We start from the raw sequence: 24,680 nt of genomic DNA, 5'->3' as shown, positions 1-24,680 counted from the left end.
AATTTGCTTGCAAATAAATAAATAACAAATAATTGTAATTATAATTTTTTTAGGACATTTTTTAATAGTGGAGGGCCAACTCATAACTTAAATGGTTAATGATGAATATTGTACATTTTAAAGAAAGTTTTATTTGAAAATAAAATTTAGAAATAAAATACGTAAAATAAGTATTATGAATTCAAACAAACGATAACTTTAATCATAAAATTATCTGAAATCTGCAGTAATGTCAATGTCAGAGAAAGACAATTAAATATATCCCGGTTAAAATCCTTAAAGGATTTACTTCTAATTTTATACAAAAACAAATGTTTATTGACAGATACTTTATTGCAGTTAAATTAATTTAATAAAATGTGTTCACCTGCACCCAATGATTCTAGTCAGTTTTGGGTAGGTCCGGATATTTTACCTATTTGATTTTAAACTACACCTTAAAGAAATCTTCACGGAAATGGAAAAAAAATCAAAATGCCAAAATAATTGAAATTCGAAACAACCGAATTAATACTATCAACAATTAAAGGGATAGTCTGGCACAATGATTACACAAGATAAGCTATCATAAAGTTGATGCTTTATTAAATAATATATAAAAAACATCATAGGTATTCATGTATGTGTTTTACCAGTGAATTCAGCATGAGTCATAGGCGTTTAAAAATGTTTTAATTCTTACATTCGAACATCTTACCAGATTTCTAATACTGATTATGAACTTTATATATGGGTAAAAATAACTTAAATTACCATTCATCTCAATAGTAATAATGTAAATTACAAACATATGTTTATTTGTACCTACATAACATAGATAAACAGACATTTGACGAGTTGTACAATTATAACTATTATTAAGCAAAAATATGTTTGATAAGTATAAACACATATATAATATCATTGATTATAAATACTAGTATTTATAATCAATGATAATATATTAAATATTAAATATTAGTTTCTAACATCTAACAAACAATGATATTTTTATAAAATGATAGTTGTTTAATGTTTATTCGAGATTTGTAAATTCAATAACAATTAGCATCATACATCAAAAGACGACAGTCTTCGTTTTGTTTTCACGGAGGTATTTTTAAAACTTCTACACCTAACACTTTAAGACCATTATTAAGTTCACCAAGTCAGCAATTAAATATATAAATATCGAACAAAATGTATAATTGCTCTTGCAATTCTTTCATTACAGTCAAAGGTCAAACACATCATAATCCACTGTCAAATCTTCACGGAGGCCAGAAAACAATGTGAAATACCAGAAAATCTATACGAAGATAAATGTAGGACCCTATATGCTGACATGCAAAAAATAATCACATTTTATAAAAATTGAAATGTACAACTTAATTTAACTTAATTTTTTTTTTAAAACATCATTGTAAAATTCACTTATGTACATAACTATACATATAGTCTATTAAATATTAATATTATTTGACTTTTATAATAATATTTTTATACAATTATAATAATATACTTTAAAAGTTTCAAGTACCTACGAATAATATTTTTAAATTGCAACAATATAATTAACTAAAATCGTTGTTCTTGGTTATTTAATACGTAATTTCGTCCTTATTTGAACTTATGATAAACATACAAGAAACTGTGCTTATATATTTTTTAGATTTTTTGGTAATAGAATTTACTAATTACGCAGAACCTTGTTCTAAATAATTTTTAAGTTTTCAATTTAATAAATTTTGTCAGAATTTGAACTTTGAATGCTTATAAAAAAAAATCAAGCTTTGTATTTAAAATATTTTTCACCTTCCATTGTTGGGGCTATTGTAACAATAAATATCAGGAGAGCCTTGATCTATTCTGTATTTCTGTGATTGAATTTAAGGTTTATCACAATAATATTATTAAATAAAATTCTTTAATAGTTCAATAGCTTTTATTTAGTAACTACCAGTTCAAACACTTCTGTTAAACAATTTTTATCCTCTACTCAAGCTCGGTAAAGTGCATGCTGTGATATTTTTTATTTTAAGAGGATGTTGCGCAATATTTTTTATTTCTCTCAGACTAACACTACATAACATGGATAAAACGATTTCACCTTAATTAATTTTAAGGATTTACTATCTTAGAGTAAAATCACCTACTACGAAAATTATATGGGTTAATTTATACTTTAATTATTTTGAGACAAAATTTAAACAAATTGATATGTCTACTCTCAAAAATAGTAAACTTTATGGTTTTAGGGATGGGTGATTATATTCTAAGATTCCTCAAAAACATAAAAGAACACGATTCTATGTAAATGCGTTTTTTTTATGTTGCGTGTGGAGCAGAAAGAGAAAACAAACAGTGTGCTTAAATCTTTAAAAAGAATTATGTGGTCAAATTTGCATATATTCTAGTGAAAAAATGACTAACTCGACATTAGGAACAATCCAGTTTTAAAGCAGCTAATGCGACCAAACAACAAATCATATCGGTATTAACAACAAGAACAAGAGGAAATCTTGGGGGGTCCTAAATATAATAAATAGTACAAAGAGTTTATTCTTTGCTCCTCAAGTAGAACAATTAAACAAAAATAATCTTATGCCACTAGTCATATACTCACATCCTATGGACTAAATTAATCAAACACGCCGCTGGGTTTATCTAACACGTACTCATAATAGATTAATTAGGCACCACAATCGATGGTGTACAATTCTTAAATAACACGGTTTATTATCTTTAATTTTATACTTAACAGTATTAAATTAACACTGCATAAATACATTAACTTGAATATAATAAATCAAAGTAGGTTTTAAAAAGTTAATAGGTACTTCAAAAGTTTTTATGAATTGAAAAAACTTGTGGTCATCAACGTAAAAACAAGTACCTACACTTGTTTTGACAAGTCTTATAACATTTATAGAATTCTTTTCTTTTTCAATTATTGACCAATTTATAAACACACCCAGGTAAAAATATTTTTTTAAATGTTTAATTCTAGCTAGTCTTCACGACTTCACTTACAACTTAATATGAACATAATTTACAGTTTATTTACATAATTTTAGGTTACCTAATCATAACTTCTTATTAAACAATGCATCATAAGGATTTTTCAGCTGTCAGTCAAATTCAATTAGCAATATTGATACATATTATAAATGATTTAGATATATTACGTAGGCACTTATAGTATAATACCTTGTATAAAAAATTATTATGTATGAAAAAACTATGGTCTAGCATTCTACACATTCTCTTTTTTACGATATGGACATAAAAATCATTCCTAGATGCAATTCAAATACTCATACAGTTAGGTATCTATTGTATTATATCATGGGCGTCCCCAGGGAGGAGGGCAAGACGGGACACTAGCCCCTCTCTGGAATAATGTTATTTCCACAGCAATTGGTAAAATTCTGGTATAATAATGTTTTAATTGTAATAATAATACCTACCTAATTGTAATGTTTTAATTCATAATTGTAATAATGACGAAACATAATATTTTACAATAAATAAAACGTATAAAAAAATTTCATTTATTTTTAAAATTAATTTTGCCCCCCCCCCCCCCCAGAAAAATGTCTGGGGACGCCCATGTATTATATATTTTATTATTGATCATGAATGAAATCTCAACTAATCTATATTTATACAAATAAAAGTTAATATTATCTATAAGGGTACACAAATACATGACAGACTTCGACACTTCAGCGCATCTATCGCAATATTAAAAAAATTAAAATTATTTGAACATGATTTCCCGGACGTTTAGTGACTGGTCACGGACTGCTACCATTTTGTATATAATTTGGTAACAGTGAAAAATAAAGAAAGAATAAAAATCGGTATCTGTATTATAACCCATTGTTATACCCCCACCACGAGAATTCTGTATTCTGACGAAACAAAGAAATAGTTGGTTATAATCGAAATGGCTCACAAAGTAAAATAAACTCTCATGTATTATTATTATCATTATTATGTTATACGAATTCTGACAAAATAATATCAGGTGCGCATGTCCGTTTTAGTATTAAGTATAACTAGATAATACCAACTGCAGCAGCACCGACCTATTCGATTATTAAATCATACAATATTTGTTTAAAATTTAAAAAATATTATTTATGTATGTACATCAGAATATCAGAATAGGTTACATTATTCATGGGTGCATAATATATAACTACACAGAAAACATAAAATACGTAGAATATGAATATCGTATAAGACGAAATACAAAAATCACCAGATCTGACGTAGCTTTAAACAGTAAAATAATTACTCATTTTTCGGAATTGATATCATTTTAACTCTTATTGAGGAGATAACACAAAATATGGTAAGTACGGAGTACATTTTGGATTATTAGTACATATCTAACTAAATTAATCTTTTTTAATGACAGCTAGTTAGATAGTAAATATCATGGATATATATGAATGATCGCAACTTAGTAATACATAGGTATGATGGCCGCTACCGATTGTACATATAATCACTTGAATTCTTTACTTAACAAAATAATACAAACTTATTAATTTCATGGCTAAATAAATCTAAAAGTCACGGTCAGCTGAGATTCTTTACCATGCTAAATCATGCAGTATAGATATATAATATAATGCGCGCAGCCCATAACTAAAATGTGTCTCAATGCAAATATACCAGCATATTTAGCCATGGTAAATATTAAATGCATCGATAAAAACTATAGAATATTGTTTATAAACTATACATAATATAATAAAGTATTAAGTAATACAATTAAAAATATAACGATCATGAGGATCGCATATCAAATTGACGGAAACTGTCGGTCGAAAGAGGAGGGTCGATTTTGTTAACTGTTCTAGTACATTCTCCGTTAGGTATAGTATCAGACTCTTCGCTTTGGTGATATAGAAAAAATTCGCATTTTATGACACCATGGCCAGGCTGATGTCCCACTGTAATACGTAATACACTTTAACTCACATACACACTAATTTAAAATCTAACTCGTGATCGCCATTTGCTCCCCTATACGATTACTACACATTAGCTCAAACATTCCATACGCACAACGTCAAATGGGTCGCCGCGCCGCCGCCAAAACTGTAGAGCTGAATGCGGGTTGCATACAAAAATTAATTTTGTCCGACGCCGCGGTATTATATCGTGTGGAAATTTATACACGAACACACGGCGCATCACAATGGTTGTCTTTAAAGATATTATCAAATAGTGTTAAAAGTATTATCGTACGTAGTTCGAAAACGACATATGTTATAATAACATTTTAATAACTTATGCACACTATATAATATATATATATATATATAACATCTACAAAAAATATCAGACGGTCGATTATGTCTGTATAATGTTTTTAATTGGCAGTAATTTCGTCGGAATCATGTCAAATATAAACAATTGATTTAAATTTGTTTGTAACCCTTTTGTCAATCACTTATTGATAGCAGCAACAATCAACAAGTATTTTCTTGACACTAAATTTGCATATTTTACATAATTAAGACGTTATTTCAACTAATCCTTATTATTTTATAATGATGAGTAATTCGACAACAAAAATTATAAATATAACTAGGACACCACACCATACGTTGTTGCTACCACACACGATGACGCGTAGTCTCTGTATTATAACCGACCATTTGATTCGATGACATATGGCTCTACGCGAAGTTGTCTGACAATAATGATAACCGGTGTCGGCAGCTAACAAAATAATATAATCGCAGTTTATGATGCTCGAAAATATTTTAAACGGCGCCAGAGTTGCAATATTTACGAATAACAGACAAAAACAATATGGAATGCGTCCGTTGTCGCTATAGTAGATTCCAAAATAATATGCTTCCGAGAAAAGGGTGAACATATTTTACCATGCGGTATTACACTAACTACCAAGATATACTCGAAGATATTTATTATATTTATAGAAATAAGAGGAGGGGTTTGTTTGGTGTGTGTAGAATCCGAAATAACCATTTTATGGTGTGCTACTATAATAAATTACGTCGTAAAATGAGACGGAACAATTTCCATCATGCTGGGGGTAGGTTTAAAATTAGATTAATTGTGTGATTTTTCGTAGGATGGTGCAGTAAAAAAATTATTTAAAAAAAAACTATAGTACCGAGAAAAAAGTTGTCTACTCAAAAACTCCCTTTTTCACTCTTTCGAAGATGACACAAACCATTCCGTAGGTATTATGTACAGTATATACACAGAACAGGTTTGACTGCCCACGCACGCGGGTCGAACGAAAAGATTTTCTATTGAACCTGGTAGATATGAGTCATCCGCACCGATTTGGTTTCGGTATAACGAGTAACGACTCATGGTATTCAAATATCTAAGGTCAAGGATCAAAATAAACCATATTATCTTCAATCACACATGTTTATCAGACGGTACGAAAGAAATTACGCTAAGAATATATTACGTCGTATGCAATACATTGGTGAGATAATAAATTACATCTATAGGTGTACACTGAACAGGCGTCAGTTAGTTGTATGGTTACATTAATAGCAGTTATTATTAATAATCACGTCAATCGTCATAAAAATAAAAATAAAAACAATTGAATAGGTAATTAATAATAAGTTTAAAAAACGTAATAAATGGAGACTTCAACGTTGTCGTTGACTTGCATCACAATGTCTCTACACTAGGTATTCCATTTTAAAATTTTAATACAGTATTCCTAGAACACTAGTACAATATTTTAAGTTCGAACTCGAAGAACATTATTTAATTTTGAATAGCGCGTATTTATACAATCAATATAACAGACAAAATAATTTATACAACAAAATTCGTAATACTAAAAAATAATCGTTTGATAGTTAATTCGTGGTAAAATAGAAATACAAATTAAAACCGATTACGTTAAATTTACATTACATTTTATATGGTCCATCAAGCAAAATAACATAATATTATTATGCACAGAGTCGGTATAATATTTTTATTAAATGTTGTTAAAGAAAATAAACGAAAACATGTCTAATTGAACAAAATATGGTTAATAAAGTAAGGTTTTAGAGGGATAAAACTAAAAAAAAAAAATGTTTAATGGTTATTTAAGAAGGGTATAAGATATTACATACTACACAAACACAGTACATACGAATGTGATAAATATCCACACATAAAGTATGTACAATAATTGCAGAGGGACGATATACGATTAATAATACACATGCATATTGTGCATTTTACTTTTTGCCTACCCGCACATAAGGATATAAATTCATTTTTACGGTCTTTTGAACGACAGTACGTGGTCAACCAGAATAGGGTTGCCTCATCCATTACCAGACGCGGGTCACCCCTCCCACCGATAGTAGAGAAGTAGTATTACAAACGCATTTTATAAATATAAACATACGCAGACAGACGCACCCTAAAAACTCGTCTATGCGACAATGGTTGTCGGCGACGGTCGCGCGCGCGATTGCTAGCATTAAACACACGGCGAACCCACGGGGCGACACACCCCTGTCCTGATCACACCCTCCCACGAGGCGCGTTTTACCATACGAGCTATATACCATTTACTGTATAGAAATATTATTTTGGTCTCGACAGCGGGGTTGTTCACACACGCAACACACAACTCATATTTTTATTATTATCATCACTGTTATTTAGGTCACGTGTTTAATGTCTGAATTTTTTCTCTTGGACATAAAATATAATATTCAAACACGGGACAAAGTAAAAAATAATATTTCTCCACGCCCTTTCACACACTTTTGGGTCCGCACCGGATACCTGAATGCGGTTATCGAGGGCGCGGACACGTACGCGTGCATATTCTTGAAGACGAAACGTTATATCACATTAAGTAAAGTATATTATAGAATAAAATATAACAATATGCCGTGCGGCAGCGGTGGTGGTGGTGTCCGAGTAACAGCAAGCAGCTGCAGATGGTCGGGGGACGGGTATCGACGACGACGACGCAGAACCGGTGAACCGTGCGCGCGCGCCTCGTGTTGTCTTCACGGTCTCGACCGAGTTCGCATCCCGATTATTGTGTTACAGAGTACCATTATAACGGACAGGGGTTCGAAAACGTGTTCATGGACAATTATTATTATACTATACAGCTACGCATGGAGAAGGCAGAGGGGTCGGGTCATGGCGCGCACGGCGGCGGCGGCTGCTGTTGTTGCTGCTGCTGCTCTCACGGAGAACATAAAGGAATTATTTATTTGTCCTAGCAAAATCTATGGGCATATCGGTTATCAGTTATCACACATATTATGAGTGACACGATGGGGAATACTGGGTACATGCCACACGGTCGCCCGCATCCTAAAGTATATACCTGCTGCCCACAAGGAAAGGACGACCGGAAAACTACAGGTACACAAGGTCGGTCCGTCGTCCCAAAAGGAACATAAAAATTATTCCTAGTTAACAATAACAATATTAAATATAATATTATGCCACAACTGATGTTTAATTATTCAAAAACAATGAGATCATTTCGAATAAAAGTAAAAAAATAAACAATTTTAGATAGGAATGTCTATGCTTGTGCATGAGAAAATCAAAAATTAAATGATTTGAGATAACTTTTAAATATGTTTGTTTTTTTTTTATATATATATAAAACATAATAGTACATACGATAGTGATTACGGACCAAACAATTATTTGGCAATTAGGATAGCAAGCTGGTAACGACGTTACTGAATATCAGTACAATCGGAATAAGGAAACTAGAATATAGTAATAGGTTAGGGAGGAATACCAACGTTGCGTAACACAAAACAATTTGGTTTAGGAATCTATTAACGAAAATATCGATTAGGCCAAGTTAATTTGTACACCAATTCGCTTTGGATCATTAGGTTGACGAAATGATTAATAATATGTGAATACGATCGAAATAGGATACCACGATCCACGACATGTCTTTCAAGCGAAACGTGAAATTGCATCTCTTCTAATAATTCTAATTTACTTTACTGCGTTTACGGTTACTAAAACAACAATTGCGAACGCGTAAAATATTTCAGTAGGAGGATTTCATTTCGATATAATATTACTATATTAGAGTAATGTTAAGACGTATAATACTATAATGTAAAGAATCTGCTGAGGCATACAAAAATTACATAGAAATTCTTTTACACATTATCTCTTATGCACAAATGTTCCTGTGGCAAAATTATTTATATCGACACCTCTGACCTATTGAATATATTGTAATGAGTTTGGTATGTTCATGAATGATAATATGTAATTTGATTAACACGATTTTTTTATACATTGAATATATTAACTTATTATACGTACCTAACCTATCATACAGTAAAACGCTGACTTAACATTATATGATAGTATACAATAAAATCATTTGTAGGCAGGTACACAAAATAAGTTGTTTTCATTAAATTTTAACATAATTTCAATTATACGTAAAAAAAGTATATTCATTTTTCATTTATATAACGGATGTCAGTAAACAAAATTTTAACAATTCCGGAAATCGCATGAGGTCACTAAACAGTTTCTAAAGACACAACAAAACGAGCAACAAAATTAAATAGATACCTACCCAACATTTAAATTTTATTTCAAAAAGAACAAATTTTCTATATAGGTACCTATCTAAGAATTTTGGTACGATTTCATATAAAATTATTACTGACGTGTATCAGGCTCCATTTAATACCACAATATAAAAAGAAAAATATCATTGTCTATATGAAGACTATTCATACCTTAATGGCGCAGAAACAGTTTGAGATTTAACTTTACAAGAACGACATACAATATATTATTATATTTAAATAAGTATAGTTTTTTTTTGTCTAATGCAAATGCACATATTTCTTAAAACTATAGTTCAAAGCAATTCGTTTTAACGTTAGGTGCACTTAGAGTACAAGCGAAAGGAAAAATTTAAATCATACACAAAAATTTGCATTTAAAAAATAATGCATAACATATAATATAAGTAATATGTTAAATTTTAACTCCACCCCGTAGACTATAAAATATGTAATTCAAATTGAAAAATAATATTCTTTACGAATCCATAAACGTTTAGGTCAAGAGCATTTTCCAAATCGACCACTACGTCAAAAACAACGCCCAAGTTGAAAGGAGAAAGGTTCGAAACTTTGAAATGAAACGAAAAAACCACTAAAATCACAATAATAAGGGCGTGGAAATTATCGTTAATGACGGCTGGCGGCGGCAAAAAGGAAATAGGTACTATGCAGACCGAGGGGACTGTGTGCCGCCGAGACTTGAACGGTGGTCTAAGCCGGCGTGTGGGAATGTGTGAACGAAATACCTGACGAGGTTTTTGTCCGTTTTGTTTCTAGTCTCGTTTGTCTCGGTGAAAGGGCAGGTGTGAAAGAGCTTGACGACAATGGCTACCGTGGTGACATGGTAGAGAAAAATAAAAGCCATACGCGAACAGTGTCATCTACAGTCTAAGGCATAGCAATGAAATGTGTAGCTAATAAAAATGTAACAGTAATAATTAACATAAAAACACTCACTTGACAATAGGAGACGGTGGTTAAAGTGGTGTCTGAAGACTTGAATATCGCAAAAATCACTAGGTACCCAAATAACACTGAATCGTATATTACAATTGTCAACCAAACGAGTAGGTTCGATTGTTTTATTTCGGCAATAAAAAAATATTATTTTAAATACGAACGAGATGAGTGTATACGTAAATATAAATGTTTAATATTTTTCGTACAGTACAATATAAATGTATATATTATATTATTTGTAAAAAAAAGACAAAATTAAAAAAATCACGAATATAAAATTATATCGACGATCCACAGTCAATGTGCGTGAAGCATCGAAAACAACGACGGTCTGTCAGAGCGGCTAGGAATCGGTTCTGCCGTTTGCAGTTCAGTCGTAGCCGCGCGGCTGGTTAGCCAATCACAGTGGTCCATTACCCACGCCGCCAACAATGCTGCCAACTTAGGGTGTGGTCGACGCACGATTGCCCATTGTATAAATATCTCTAGCACAGACCTACACTGGTTCTCGTCGCGTAGTAATTCACTAGTTCTTATCAATTATCACTTATCACTACTTGCTGTTTTGACGATTATCGATAACATTAAGATTAGTTATCTACGCTATCGCACTGAAAGGCCTAAAGTCTGGAACTAAGGAATTTAAATTGTAAATCCAAATAATCCAATTTTAAACTATGTCGTGAGCCTTGAGATAATAAACTAAGCCTTAACTCTTAAGGCGCTGTCCTCTTATTAAGAAATAAATTATAAAGAAAATAGAGTATAGATAATATTAACATCTTCAGAGTGCACATGTAAGTACCTATCAAAATTGTCACAATTGTATTTACTTAATTCTACGTTTGTTTTATCTGTCCAAATTCAAATCCTATCTCTGATGATTAGTTTTTCCTCTTCCTTAATCTATATATAACTAATAAATTTAATACTCAAATACTTTCTGTCTACAATGATTAAATTTGAATTTGCTGTGTAAATTGGAAGGATTTATTATATTTTAATCGTTTTTAATGTGTTTAGAATACCTTATAGATTAGATTCCTATTATACTTTTACGTTTATTATACACAAAATGAATGTATTAATTTGTATATAGTATAAAGTTGTCAATTTAAAAAGTATTCCATCCAAAATAAACTATTGTTAATTAAGAGAAAATTACCCTGACATTTGTTGTCTCTACCTTACGAATGCATACCATAACAAATTTTACACTCATCTCATCACGTTTAGCTCGTTAGTTAAACAACTTGAAATGCATTGACCTCTTGAAAAATTTAAATATAGGATTATTGTCTTGTCAATATCTAAGGCTTTTTATTTTATTTTAATAAAAGTGAGTTCTTAGTTTTTTAAGATATACAAACAATTTACAATTTTAAAATACTCATTACATTACCTTTATTAAAATTAAAATATTTAAAAGTATATGGGATTTTCTAAATAATAACCTTACTTTTAAATTATATAAGGGTTAAATTCACTAATTTTTAAACAAATAAAGCTAAACGTGATCTGTCAAAAATATTTTGTTACTCACTTATTAGACAGTCATAAAAATATTGGTGTAACTTCCTCTAACACATATCAACAATAAATATGATATATTATAATATGTGGGTACCCAAGTTAGGTTTGTAATTATTATTGTACAATTAATTATATCCATTTTTAATTAAAATTTTTTTTAGATATGCTATGTGATGTCTGGTCTAAATCATGTACAAAGAGTTCGTTTATTGTATAAAACTATTTTAAGGCTACACCGAGGCTTACCAACTGAATTACAAGAACTAGGTCAAGCATATGTACGTGATGAATTTCGTAGGCATAAAAACTGTAATCCTAAAGAAGCTCAAATATTCATGCTGGAATGGAGTGTATGTATAAATAAATATTTATTAATTAAATTGGTTTTTCGATAACATTAAGATAATTGGCTTAATCATTTTCAATTTAGAAATACACATTGACACTATCAGAGCAGCTGTTAAAGAACGCAAAATCAAATATTGGTTTTGGTAAAAACATTGATAAACATGATGTTGCATTAGACTCTTTCACAGATGATCAAATTGTACAACTTTATAATTTATTCAAGGAAACAACTGGAATCCAGGACAAAACTATTGAATCTGAGCTTTCAAAATAATTCAATTAGATTATGTATATTATACTTAATTCTTAAATATATTAATATTTATGTTACAACTTTGTAACTTAGCTAGTTGGTTTTAAATATAATATTTGTTACTGCATGTAATTTTATAACGTGTTGAATAATTCAAATAATTAAATAATATACATCATATTTTTAACATGCATAAACTAATTTTGCTTACTTCATTAAAAAAAAATGTATACATATAACATTCTAAATTTTAATAGAAATGGTTTTCTTTTAATAAAATATATATTCTTATAAACAAAAGGTAGCTTTTACAATTAATATTGACTATTAATTAACAAAAAATGATTTTGTTAGCTTTTCATTTGTTAGATTGATTACTAGAATAAAACTTTTTGATGGGTTATTGAGAATCTTTTTATTACATGCTCAGTCGCTCACACATATTGCAAAGATAATTAAATAGATTATCAAGAACAATTAATGATATTTTCAAAATATTTTTTACAATCAATAATTATAATGTCTTACAAATTTTTTATTTTTATAATACATTAATAAACATTGATAGCACTAGTAAAATATTCAATCAATGGCATTAAAATTTTCATGATTCATAGACTAATCTAGATAGTGTTTTATTTGATTAGATGACGAAGTCTAATTATTTTTTAACCATTTAAAATTTATTTTATGGCCACTTAATGATTTATAGTGCAATAAAAAAAAAATGAAAGACATGCTCATTTCAATAAATACTTAAATTTAGTTGAAAAATCTTATATTTTCTTAAATGTATGTTGAATAACTTTTGCAAAACTATGAAACTATCCAAATAAATATGATTTTTATATATTTATATTTTATATAATCATTGAAAACTGATTTAAACTGTATTAAATTGAATATTAAAATATTTCATAAGTCAATGACAACGATATTAGGAGGTACCATTGATATCAAACATGGAAACATCATTCTAACCAATAATAATAGAATTATTCTCGTTCACATAAGCTTCTGAAAAATAAGGAAACTAACACTTAAGTGAAAGTAAAAATAAATTATGATAAGTGAGGTTGCAGTAGTATCAACTATGTTTGCAAACAAGCTAATAGGATTTATACAATGCCCATCTATAAGTTTAATATTACTAATCATTTTACGTCGGTTAAAATCAGAATCCAGAATCATTTTAACCGACGTGTATTACGATATACCTAATTCTATTTTAAAACGAATGGACAATTTCAAACTTTGTCTGATAATACTGAGTAATAAAAATATCAATATGATAAACCTGTGACCCAATATTATAGGAAATATAAATTATATGTGTGTATTTGGTCCACATTATGAGCTGATTTTTTTTTTAAACAAGGATTACTGTTTTAATTTTGGATAATTATATTCACCTATGATGTTCAAAATTTCTTTATTCTTTTATGATGTTTCAAGTTATTCACACTGTTTTAACCTAGTCCTAGTTACATAATAAGTGTTTAACAATTTAAGAAATAAATATATTACAATATTCTCATAAATATAGAAATATCTACAGCGGTTTAATTTATTTGTCGTGTCTAGCAATTCGGCAATATGTATTCTGCAATATTTTGTTAAAGTAAATCAAATTTATATCTCAATAGAACAAAATTATATATCTCAAAAGTAAATAGTTGAACAAAGATTTTTGATAAAAAACATTTTTAAACCTGTGATAACACTATAACAGTAGGTACACCTACTAATTAATAGTTTCATATTTTTTGAATGTATTTTGTTTTTATCCTTATTCAGTTTAGAAATGATATTTAAGTAAAACATCAAACCATTATTTCTGCTTCTTATTGTTTAAGTATTTATTCTTAAAACTTAAGTAAAATCATTACAAACTCGAGAGAATAATATTTTTGAATAAATGGCATGTCGGTTTGTCTAAATATTCAATATTGTCTCAAAAAAATTTCAACGTAATTAATTTTTATATTTTTTCTAAGTGGAATACTAAGATAAATAATAAAATATAAAACCAAATATCATACCAGTCAGTCTTAAATCGTTCATCCGATTAAAAATAATATTTCACCTTGATGTTTTTTTTTTCAAAACCTGTTTCTTATACAACATAAATATATAATGGTGAAAATAGATTCTCCTATTGTATCATCACTTATTGGATTAATCAACCAGTTGTTTATTGCTTAAAATGTTGTTTTATCTGATCAAACTGTTCTGACCTAACTTTTTTATAAATGAGCTATTATAATATGGAAAATTTGCGAGCAAAACTGGAGTTAAAACTAATTCAATGCTAATATATAGAATATGGTCAGTGGCATACCCAGAATTTTTCAATGAATGGGATGGCTCATTTGTTTAACTAAATCTGGCCTAAATTGGTCCATTTATTAGATAGGCAAGTAGGTAACTATATTGTTTTTTAAAAACATATGCTTATACACAGTATCTACCTATAGTCTTTAATTAATATACAAATAATAATGTGTAATAAAATAATCTACTTTCTATTTCTAACTTAAAATTGCTTAAACATGATTAAGATTATAATTATTAATTATTATTATCTTTACTTTTTTAAATAAGTTATACCTTATAAACATTACTCCAACTTAATAGCAATTCAGAGAATAATTTTGGTGGGGCTAAATCTACTAAATAATTTTAGTATCTATATAGGATTTAGTCTTGTCACTTCAATATTATTATTATTTTGGTGAGTGTTAACAATCTTTAGAGAGCGACCCTAAACCCTACCTACCAAAAGATGCGGTTTTTTTTTATAGTTAGTGCCATTAGTGAATATCTGAATTTTGTTGGTCTCATAGGTAAAAATAGTTCATTATTGCACTGGCTCTTCTATAGTGCACTCTGAATAACAATGACGTTGGATAAATCCTTAGAAAGATCTTGTTGTTTGCTCTGTAAAGAAATATGGAGTTTGGGTAAAGTAAATTATTGCAACTTTAATTTCAACGAGAAAATCACTTTTAGAATTGAATTCAAATAAAATGCAGTTTATGTATACCATTAATGATAGTGGATGTATGTATCATTATTGTTATTTGTAATTACGATATAATATTCCCACCAAAAACACTACGTCAACTCCGTGTAAAAAAACGCTAAGTAAAAAATATGTATATATAACTTGGCCGGAAACAATTTACCTATTTATTGTAATGGTGCTTTCATTGTTTATTACATAAACTATTAGTACTTGGCTATACATTTTTTAGACTGAAAATCTTCCGGCTAACGGCCAAGTAAACCAAAATTGGATCAATTTTAGTTAAAATAATTCATATTATAAATTAATATAAATAACCAATTTTTATTAAATTTGAATTAATTACTTATACATATATTTTATTCATTAGGCCATTTACTTAGATTCCACCTTATATCACACATTTTATAGCATTTATATATATATATATATATTTTTTTTTACTTAGCGTTTTTTTACACGGAGTTGACGTAGTGTTTTTGTTGGGATATATCATTAGTTTTTATTGGTAAATTTTTCAATATTTATTTGTAATTACGATATAATAATATAGAAAAATATTTTTGCTTGAAGCAATAGTTAGGTTGATTATTATAGGGAAAATCGGGTATCAAAAATTTTTGTTTCTCTAATTTAAAATAGATATGTTTTTTAATTTTTTTAAATTTGGTCCCTATTTTTATATAAATAATACTTTAAAAATGAAAACAATAATATGTCACAGAAAATTGTATTTGACATTTTATCTATGATATTAGTCTGGGACCTGGTGGTTCTTTATCAAGCAAAACACTGTTCATGAATGGTTGTAAAATATCAATATGGCACTGGGGCGTCCCCATAACAATAAAAGTTTTGTTAATAATAATTTATTAAAAATGTTGGTATGGAATACGTGGAATAGTGAATAATGCTATTAATGCGGTTAAATTTGATGTAAAACCACTTACATCTTTAAAAAAATTAATTCTTAAGGTTTAACGAAAATTTTTGGGTGAAATCACTATAACTATGAGTTATAAAAAATATGGGTATTTAAGGTATTTAATTTTATAATGCTGTGACTTGTGGCAATAATTTTAAACACTGATGACTGGTAAAATCGATTAGTTGAAGATCGGAACAGCAGTTAAATACTTATCAACTACAGCAACCATATTATTAATAGGTAGGTAATATATAGTCGTATTTTAGGCTTCAATACATTTAAAGAATTTGTAATGTTAAATATTAATTCGGTATTTAATGGAGGAAAAATATATTGTATTGTATTGCATTCAACGATATGAGTACCAGAGTACATGACTTGGACTCCTGAGTTATAAGCGTATTACAAGTCTAATACAATTCTGAGGAAATATTTAGTAGGTATTTATGATACTTATGAGTGATGATGATTCACTTCATACTAATTTCATATTTAAATATTATAATTATTAAAAACTAGATGAGGTAATAGGTATTTAATTACGCACTTATCATAACCTAATCAATATAATGTATTTATTAAGATTTAAGATGTATAATTTTTATTGGTATATAGTACTGGGTCAATATATGATAGTCATCTATACAGGTTATTCAATATTAGGTATTATATTATAGGTATTATACTTTAGACCTAGATTATGATGATGATGATGTTTGATGATTTCTAATTTCACAACAAGTTTGATATCTTAATCCTCAGATTTTCCCTAATTCATTAGTACAACGAAACATGGATCTAAAATCTAAACTCTAGTTAAAGATTCTAAAACTACTCTCTATAATTTTACCCAATATGTTATAATTAGGGAACGGATTTGAATGCAAATTGCATTTTTTTCAGAATGTCCGAAAACATTGCTTTCCCTGCACAAAGTTCATTTCATGCATCGAGGAATTAAAAAATGTAATTTATATTTTGCTTTTTTAAGACTTACGTATTTAGAGCATTTTTTTGAAATTTTTAGTAATTTTTTATGTTTTTCAGTCATTTTTATATAGAAAAGGATAAAATTCTATAAAAATGTAGAATAACATTCATTCTAAAAATAAAAATAAATATTTGTCATGTTTTAACTAGCTACCCATCAGATAATTTCTGACTTCAGACGAAATTATTGTTGACACGTAGTACATATTATATACATACAGTTAAAACATATTACATGCAATTAGGTACAGTTAAGCTATTTATCTTATAATTGTAATTTTGTATTAGGTACACTGTTAAGTTAACTTAATGTGTTTTTAGAAATTTTAAATTCAAAATTGTGTTTTTATTTAATTTAAAAACATTTTTAAAGTTCTTTAGGGAATTTTTTGATATTAATTCATTTTTTATGGCATTAATAAAAGTCCGTCCCTAGTTATAATATTATGATCAAATAAGGAATACGAATTTCAGATAAACAGTTGGTATAATTTCACTTCAATATATTCATTTGTGTTTATAAATTTATAATTTCTCAAAACCAGCCCTTTTCCCTACACAGAAAATTGGTGATTTGTTTATGACGTTTCTGGTGATAAATTTTTAACAGTGTGACTTTAACTAAATTGCCATTTTGGCATAATTTTGTAAAAGTCAAATGCTGGCGATAAAAATATTCTGCATTTTCATTGTTACAAAAATATTCGTTTACGGAACTTAAAAACATGGTCTTCTATCCCATATTTTCTTAAAATATAAAAATATTATAGGTTGGCAGACTAGTCTTAGCCCAGAATCGTATTTTTTTCTTTTTTGGTACTCAATGATTTATGATTAATTTCAAAATGAATATACCCATTGTATACAGTGGGTTTCCTCAATAACGCGCGAGGTAGGTACCTAATACATTTAAGATTTACTGAACAGCAGAAGAGTTACCTATTTAGAGAATTGAGTTCTACATTAGTTTTTTCCCTGTAAATATCGATAAAACATTTTCTATGTCAAAAATTTTGGAAATTTAATATAAGGTTCTTAATATAAGCTATACATATTTTTATACGCAGTAAATTTAAAGAATCTGAAGTAATAGATATAGGTATACCTAAGCATAATTTTAATTTAGAAATTAATTTCAACTTTTCAATTCATTTTAATAAATAAATATTGATAATAAAGTAAATTAGCGTGTTCTTAAATGTTTTAAAAAATTATTTAAAAAATTTTTGTATTTTCTAAATTATTTAATGGTTATCAATTTCCCAGTAAAACAATCACTATATGGTATATTGTACAAAATGATTCACCCCTACTCCCTAGGAATGCTCACCCTAATTTTTCCTCAACTAACGAATTTATTCAAATTTTGATTTGGAATTATTAAGTTTATTAAGGAGGACTAAGGACAATATTTTTAAATGCTTAGATTTATTATACAATTTAAGGAATTTCCATCGCAGATAAAATCTTTATCATTTTAGGATACCTATATTATTTTCAAGGATGATTATTTTAAAAATGTTGATTTAACACAATACATATATACACCATACCACCCATACCGGTATAATTTTATCAATTACCTACCCTATATCAGACATGAGACATGTAACAAAAAAAAAAAAATAACAAAAAATAGTGGTTTCCGTATTAGAGACCTAATTAAGGGAGGACTAGGAATTGAGAATTATTCTGCAATATGTTATGAAATAAAAATCAGCACTATACTATTGTCTTAACTTTTGAAGTTAATTTTTGACTTTTAGTTACTCACGAAGTCACAACTCAACATAATCAATATATAGGAAGTTGAGTAGTTGAAAAATGATTTTTATAATATTTGCATTTATTTGAGGTAGGTAATATTAATTGTTTGTTATTTACATTGTACCTAATTTAAATCATAAATCATTGACAAAATTTTTTGTTTGGTTAGTTTTAATAAATATATTTAATATTTCAAGATAAAAATAAAAATAATATTAATCCAACGCTGGTTGGACGGTGTACGGTGGCTATTTAGATTTAAATAAATTCAATAACAGCAGCGCAATCTATTGGATCATTCCTAAATCTAATAAATTATCACAACAAAATTGTTTAAAATACCAATTTAGTTTAATCTTTAGTTTACACAAATATACAATAATTTAAATGTGTAAAATTCACAAAATTATAGTTTGAAAAATGTTTTCAATTCTCTGATGTATGAAATCGATTTTCTTCTTGAAAAGCATTATCGAAGACTTCCCCAAAAATAATGCTCTAGTAATGTGAACCAAATTGTATAAACAAATCATTTTACTTTGTACAGACTAAAAACGTTAATTGATCCATATTGGTCTAAATATTGAAAATCTCTAACCAGTTTTTTTTTTCAAAGTAGTTATAATTGCAATATAATCAGGATATATTATAAAGTTAAATTTATTGAATATATATATATATATTATATATGTTTTTCAAATAAAAAAAAAAAAAAAAAAAATACACAAGACCTAAATTAAATTGAATGTGTCATCTATGGGTTGACTTCTTTCTTCAAATAATTATACATCTCATGTTCCGTTGTTTTCTAAATTCACATATACTAATTCTCCTCAAAAAAAATAAAAAAAAAAAAATAAAAAAAATAAAGAAAAAGACAATTTATCTGCGCTTATTTGGTTGTATCACGATTCATAGTAGACTCAAAACTGTGTAAGAAATATTACAATCTGACCAACCAGACCAAAATTATTCCAATAAAGAAATTCAACGAACTTTTAATGTTGCAATAATAATTATTATGATGATTTTTAAATTAAATTAAAAAAATAATGAAATTTTGGTTGCTAAGATTAAAGATATTACTATATTAGGTTATTCTAATAAATATACATTATATAATATGCATATAGGTTAGGTATATAACTATCTAATTTACATAACACATTATAGAAACTATTTTTACGGAAATGGATTTCTAATGTAACGAAAAATCTGCATAAATAGTGGTCAAGGGATATAATATTACGAACTATTTTTCCGACTTATTTCTAACACTCATTGTTTAAATCGATAGATTTTTTTTTGTCACAGGAAAATGTTGTTTGGTTGGTGTACGGACGTGCGGTCGTGATAAAAATGAATAATAAAACATAAAATCCCAAATTATTATTATACGTAAAAATAATAAAATATTCAAGTGATTATTTTATAGAAATTAATATTTATTGCAGTTAGTTTGATTTTGACCTTTTGATGGAATTTAATCAGTATTTTTATTTCTGACAACTGTCTACTGGCAATCAAATGTCAATTAATTAAATAAGCTTAAGTGATTTATAATTTTAAAAAACCGAGGAAATAGCTCTGCTGTGTAGAATAGATATTGAGTATAAACCAATGTAGCGTATAATGGACGTGTTATATATTATTATTATTCAACAATAATAATCATTACGTAAGGTAAAAAATGGTTTCGAGTGCTATTCGAATAGGGGTGGTCCTATATTTCTAACGATATTTTATTATATTTATATTTTTTTATAAGTAATTAATTTTGCTATTAAAAAGGTTGAACTTATGTAAGTATTATTTCATAGGTATCTAAATAAATACTACTAACATTTTACGAATTATTTTTGCTTTTAACCTTACAAAGTACCAGCTATTCTAATTTTCTAACAGAAACCACCCTTGATGTAGAATAGCTCAAAATTTTTTTACTATTATACGAAAAAAATAAAATAAAAAACCGTTCGTGTTGCAATTATACGCGTGGGCAAAGTGAACTCATGCTCTCCTTTACAGAGGGTATGAAAAAAAAAAGTTATCGTACATCACGATTAAAATATAATAAGTTTATATTGGAAAAATACAAAAATAATTTTTTTCAATTGAAATCAATTTATTACGATTGTACAAAGATAAGACCGATGGATTATCATTTATTACCATAAAAACTTTAACGTCCACACACAGACGACCGGAATTGTCAGTCTGGTTTATATATATTACACATATAGTTAGATTACGGTTAACAGGCAATGATGTTTTTCGCCAGCCGGTCACCACCATATCATGGCCAGGCGAGTTCGCCCAGTTCACCTACTTGGACATATTTACTGTGTTTGGAGGAACATGATGGTGACTGACCGGCAAAATCTGATCATGTGATTGGACCCTTAGTGTCGAGTAAGCCCATGCCCGTAACGCTTTTTGGTCGCAACGGTTGAGCCCACGAATCCGACTTAACGTTAATGTGTCTAAAGAAATTTCATTTCAAAAACAATAATAATGGGAAAACCTGCAATAGGTACATTTGTAAAGCTCCACTCTCAATCCAAAATAATATATATTAATCAAAACTAGATTACTTAGCTATTTAACTCTCCTATATAATTTAAGGGTAGGTTGAAACTTGCAGCAGTCAATTGCCCGTGTGGCCTTAAAAAACGAATACGCTCAAAAATAGATTATATGTATCGTATGAATTTTAAAATATAGGCGGCTACTCCCGTCTCCCATTACCCTTATACTGTTTGTATCCACTAATACACTAAAATAACTTTTTTGTTGTTAGTTGGAAGTACAAGGGGCAGATGCTAGTTGTTACAGGTAGGTATATTAAACGCAGTGCCATTATATCACAGACTTAATTTAACATTTAACGTCAGTTATTTTATTGGTGTTATTATATGTATATACAGGGTGATTATTTTAAGTGGGTACACTAAATATCTCGAAAAGTATTAACTTTTTTTACATTTTTTTTTTTTTTTAAACTTCCATGTTTATGTTATTCTAAAACCGTATAATATTTTAATTTTTTTTACCCTTTTATTTATTGGTGAAATCACTATCAACTTTTGATTTTCAAATGGTAACATAATATAATAAAAATATCACGTATTAATAACCCCAATTTTATTATTATGAATTTACGCGTTAACTAACATTTTTATTTTTCGTTGATTGGTTTGCGAGATATATCTTCTCAAGGTATTGGTGGTTTTCAAAATGTTTTAAATAATATTGTGAAGACCAGGAGCTAGTCATAAATTTGATATCGTTGAACCCAAGGTAACAACATAAATAACAATTAATTAAAGATTGCCATTGTACTTTGAACCCTAATCATTTATTAACTTATCGAAGTATCGACTTATTGAACATACTGAATTACTCAAGAATAATAAATGTTCAACTGGAAATATATTGTGACATATTTATTTTAATCACAATTTCACAGATAACTATTTAAAAATTAAAATGGTATCACCACATTATTATATCTGATTACCACTAAAGACCAAGGTATACCTTGAAAGTCCGTGACTGGTAATATGATTATAGTATCATGCAGAAAGTAAATAATATATACATATATTTAGGAACAGAACATTAATTTAATCTAATTTAGGAGATAATAATGCGTCACTATATTTTAAGATAGTCCTATCAATTATCTTAAATAATATTGTTCTGTGATATTGTGAATAATATGAATGCTGTATGATAATAGTAGAAAATGGAATAGAATAATAGGTACAATTTTACAGTACGATTTAAGAATTAAATTAATTTATTATCTATCTATAATCGTGTTATGCAGTTCCACGATTTAAAAATCTTATAACTTTTTTTTTACTGTACAAAAACTAATATTAAATTAATGTAGTGATATTATTTGATTAACAATTAAATCGGAATCCCGAGAGTCCAAGACCATTAATAAACAAGGATTTGAAAGAAAAAATGTAAGAAGATCCAACTACATCAAATTCTTTGTTTATTTATTATTTTTAGATAGTGATCACCACGATGAATGTATTGATTTTATAATGATGTGTGTTTTTATTTGTTTTTGTGTCTGTGTACAGCATAACTAGGTAGTCGAAATAATGCTTCAATTTCAAACTTTGGGGGTGGTTTCCGATGGAAAAGTGAATATCCTTGTGCATTATAAAGGTCAAAAGTAAACATTTTCCAACAGTTTTCAAAAAATCGAGAAAAAAAAAAAAAAAAAATAACAGAAAAACGGGAATTTTTACGCAAAACCAGTTTTCGACCAAATCGTTTTTTTTTATGGTTGTAATTCAAAAACTAATCACTGTAAATACTTGAAATTTTCACCAAATGTTTATGTTAGTGTTATCTATAGACAGTTTAATATTCAAAAATGTTTGACTTTTTTTGAGTTATTTATAGACCACTGAAATTTTCGATTTTTATGAGAATTTTTTTTTGAAGTGTCGGTAAAAAAATTTTGGATGACCAAAAAGATTTGAAAATTTAATACAAGGTCCCCTATGAGTTGTTCTTATTGTAGCTAAAAAAAAATAAAAAATCGTTTATCACAATTTTTTTTATAAGCGTTTATAGTTCAAATTTTTACGAAATCTGTCGAAAATGCGAAAATTTGCAAGTAATTTTGAAGTTGAAAAATCATAAAATTGTTTGTGTTTATAACTAAGGATTAAAATTACAACACTAGGTTTTCCATAAGTTTTCCTTCAAGTAGCTATAGAGAAAACTCGAAGCATCATTACAGGAAAAATTTTAAGTGCTTTTGAATTTTAAATTTTTACGAAATAGCGTAACGATAACGATTTAAAATATTTGTTATTATTTAAAAAGTATAAGTCGTTGATACTTGAAAAATTTTACAAGTTATTTAGATTGGCATTTTCTTTACATGATTCAATTTTTCTGAAAAATTTTTTTTAAAGTGTCGATAAAATTTTTTTGGCTCAATCTGAATACTTGAAAATTTAATAAAAAGTTCCTTATATGTTATTCTTATAGTGGTTAAAAAATTATAAGAATACATTGGCGCAATTTTTTTTTATCATAGCATTTGAAGTTCAAATACTGAAGGGTGAAAAAAATTTTAATATCATATGGTTTTAGAAAAACATAAAATAAACCTAGAAGTTTAAAAAAAAAAAATTAAAAAAAGTTAATACTTTTCGGGATAATTAGTGTACCCACTTAAAAAAATCACTTTGTAGATACAATATATACATGTATATTGTGTAGCTTGGCACTTATCTGAATTACCTGACG

At 28.0% G+C, this 24,680-nt stretch overlaps 2 protein-coding genes across 3 annotated transcripts in view; one reads left to right on the top strand and one right to left on the bottom strand.

Annotated features, from left to right (window-relative positions):
• Nucleotides 1-10,883, bottom strand: part of LOC107173566 (A kinase anchor protein 200) — a 40,260-nt gene extending 29,377 nt beyond the window's left edge. For both annotated transcript variants that reach the window (XM_089222608.1, XM_089222609.1), the window contains exon 1: nucleotides 10,545-10,883. The gene's annotated coding sequence lies outside the window, so the exon portion shown is untranslated. The remainder of the gene's footprint in view (nucleotides 1-10,544) is intronic.
• Nucleotides 10,884-11,133: 250 nt separating this feature from the next.
• Sdhaf3 (Succinate dehydrogenase assembly factor 3) lies at nucleotides 11,134-12,882 on the top strand. Its single transcript, XM_015524152.2, has 3 exons — nucleotides 11,134-11,344; nucleotides 12,242-12,430; nucleotides 12,511-12,882. Exons 2-3 carry the CDS (start codon nucleotides 12,254-12,256, stop codon nucleotides 12,700-12,702), a joined length of 369 nt encoding a protein of 122 aa, XP_015379638.1. The 5' UTR covers nucleotides 11,134-11,344; nucleotides 12,242-12,253; the 3' UTR covers nucleotides 12,703-12,882.
• The last annotated feature ends 11,798 nt before the right edge of the window (nucleotides 12,883-24,680 follow it).

Source organism: Diuraphis noxia, unplaced genomic scaffold, assembly GCF_037042655.1.
Source record: "Diuraphis noxia isolate RWA-SAM2 unplaced genomic scaffold, SU_Dnox_SAM2 contig0003, whole genome shotgun sequence".
In the NCBI taxonomy this organism is placed as follows: Eukaryota; Metazoa; Arthropoda; class Insecta; order Hemiptera; family Aphididae; genus Diuraphis; species Diuraphis noxia.
This window is presented reverse-complemented; position numbering and strand designations above follow the sequence as displayed.

Coding starts and splice junctions, on each gene's coding strand:
- Sdhaf3 (XM_015524152.2), top strand. CDS start 12,254: ATGTCTGGTCTAAATCATGTACAAAGAGTTCGTTTATTGTATAAAACT. Junction 12,431..12,510: donor TATTCATGCTGGAATGGAGT/GTATGTATAAAT, acceptor TTTTCAATTTAG/AAATACACATTGACACTATC.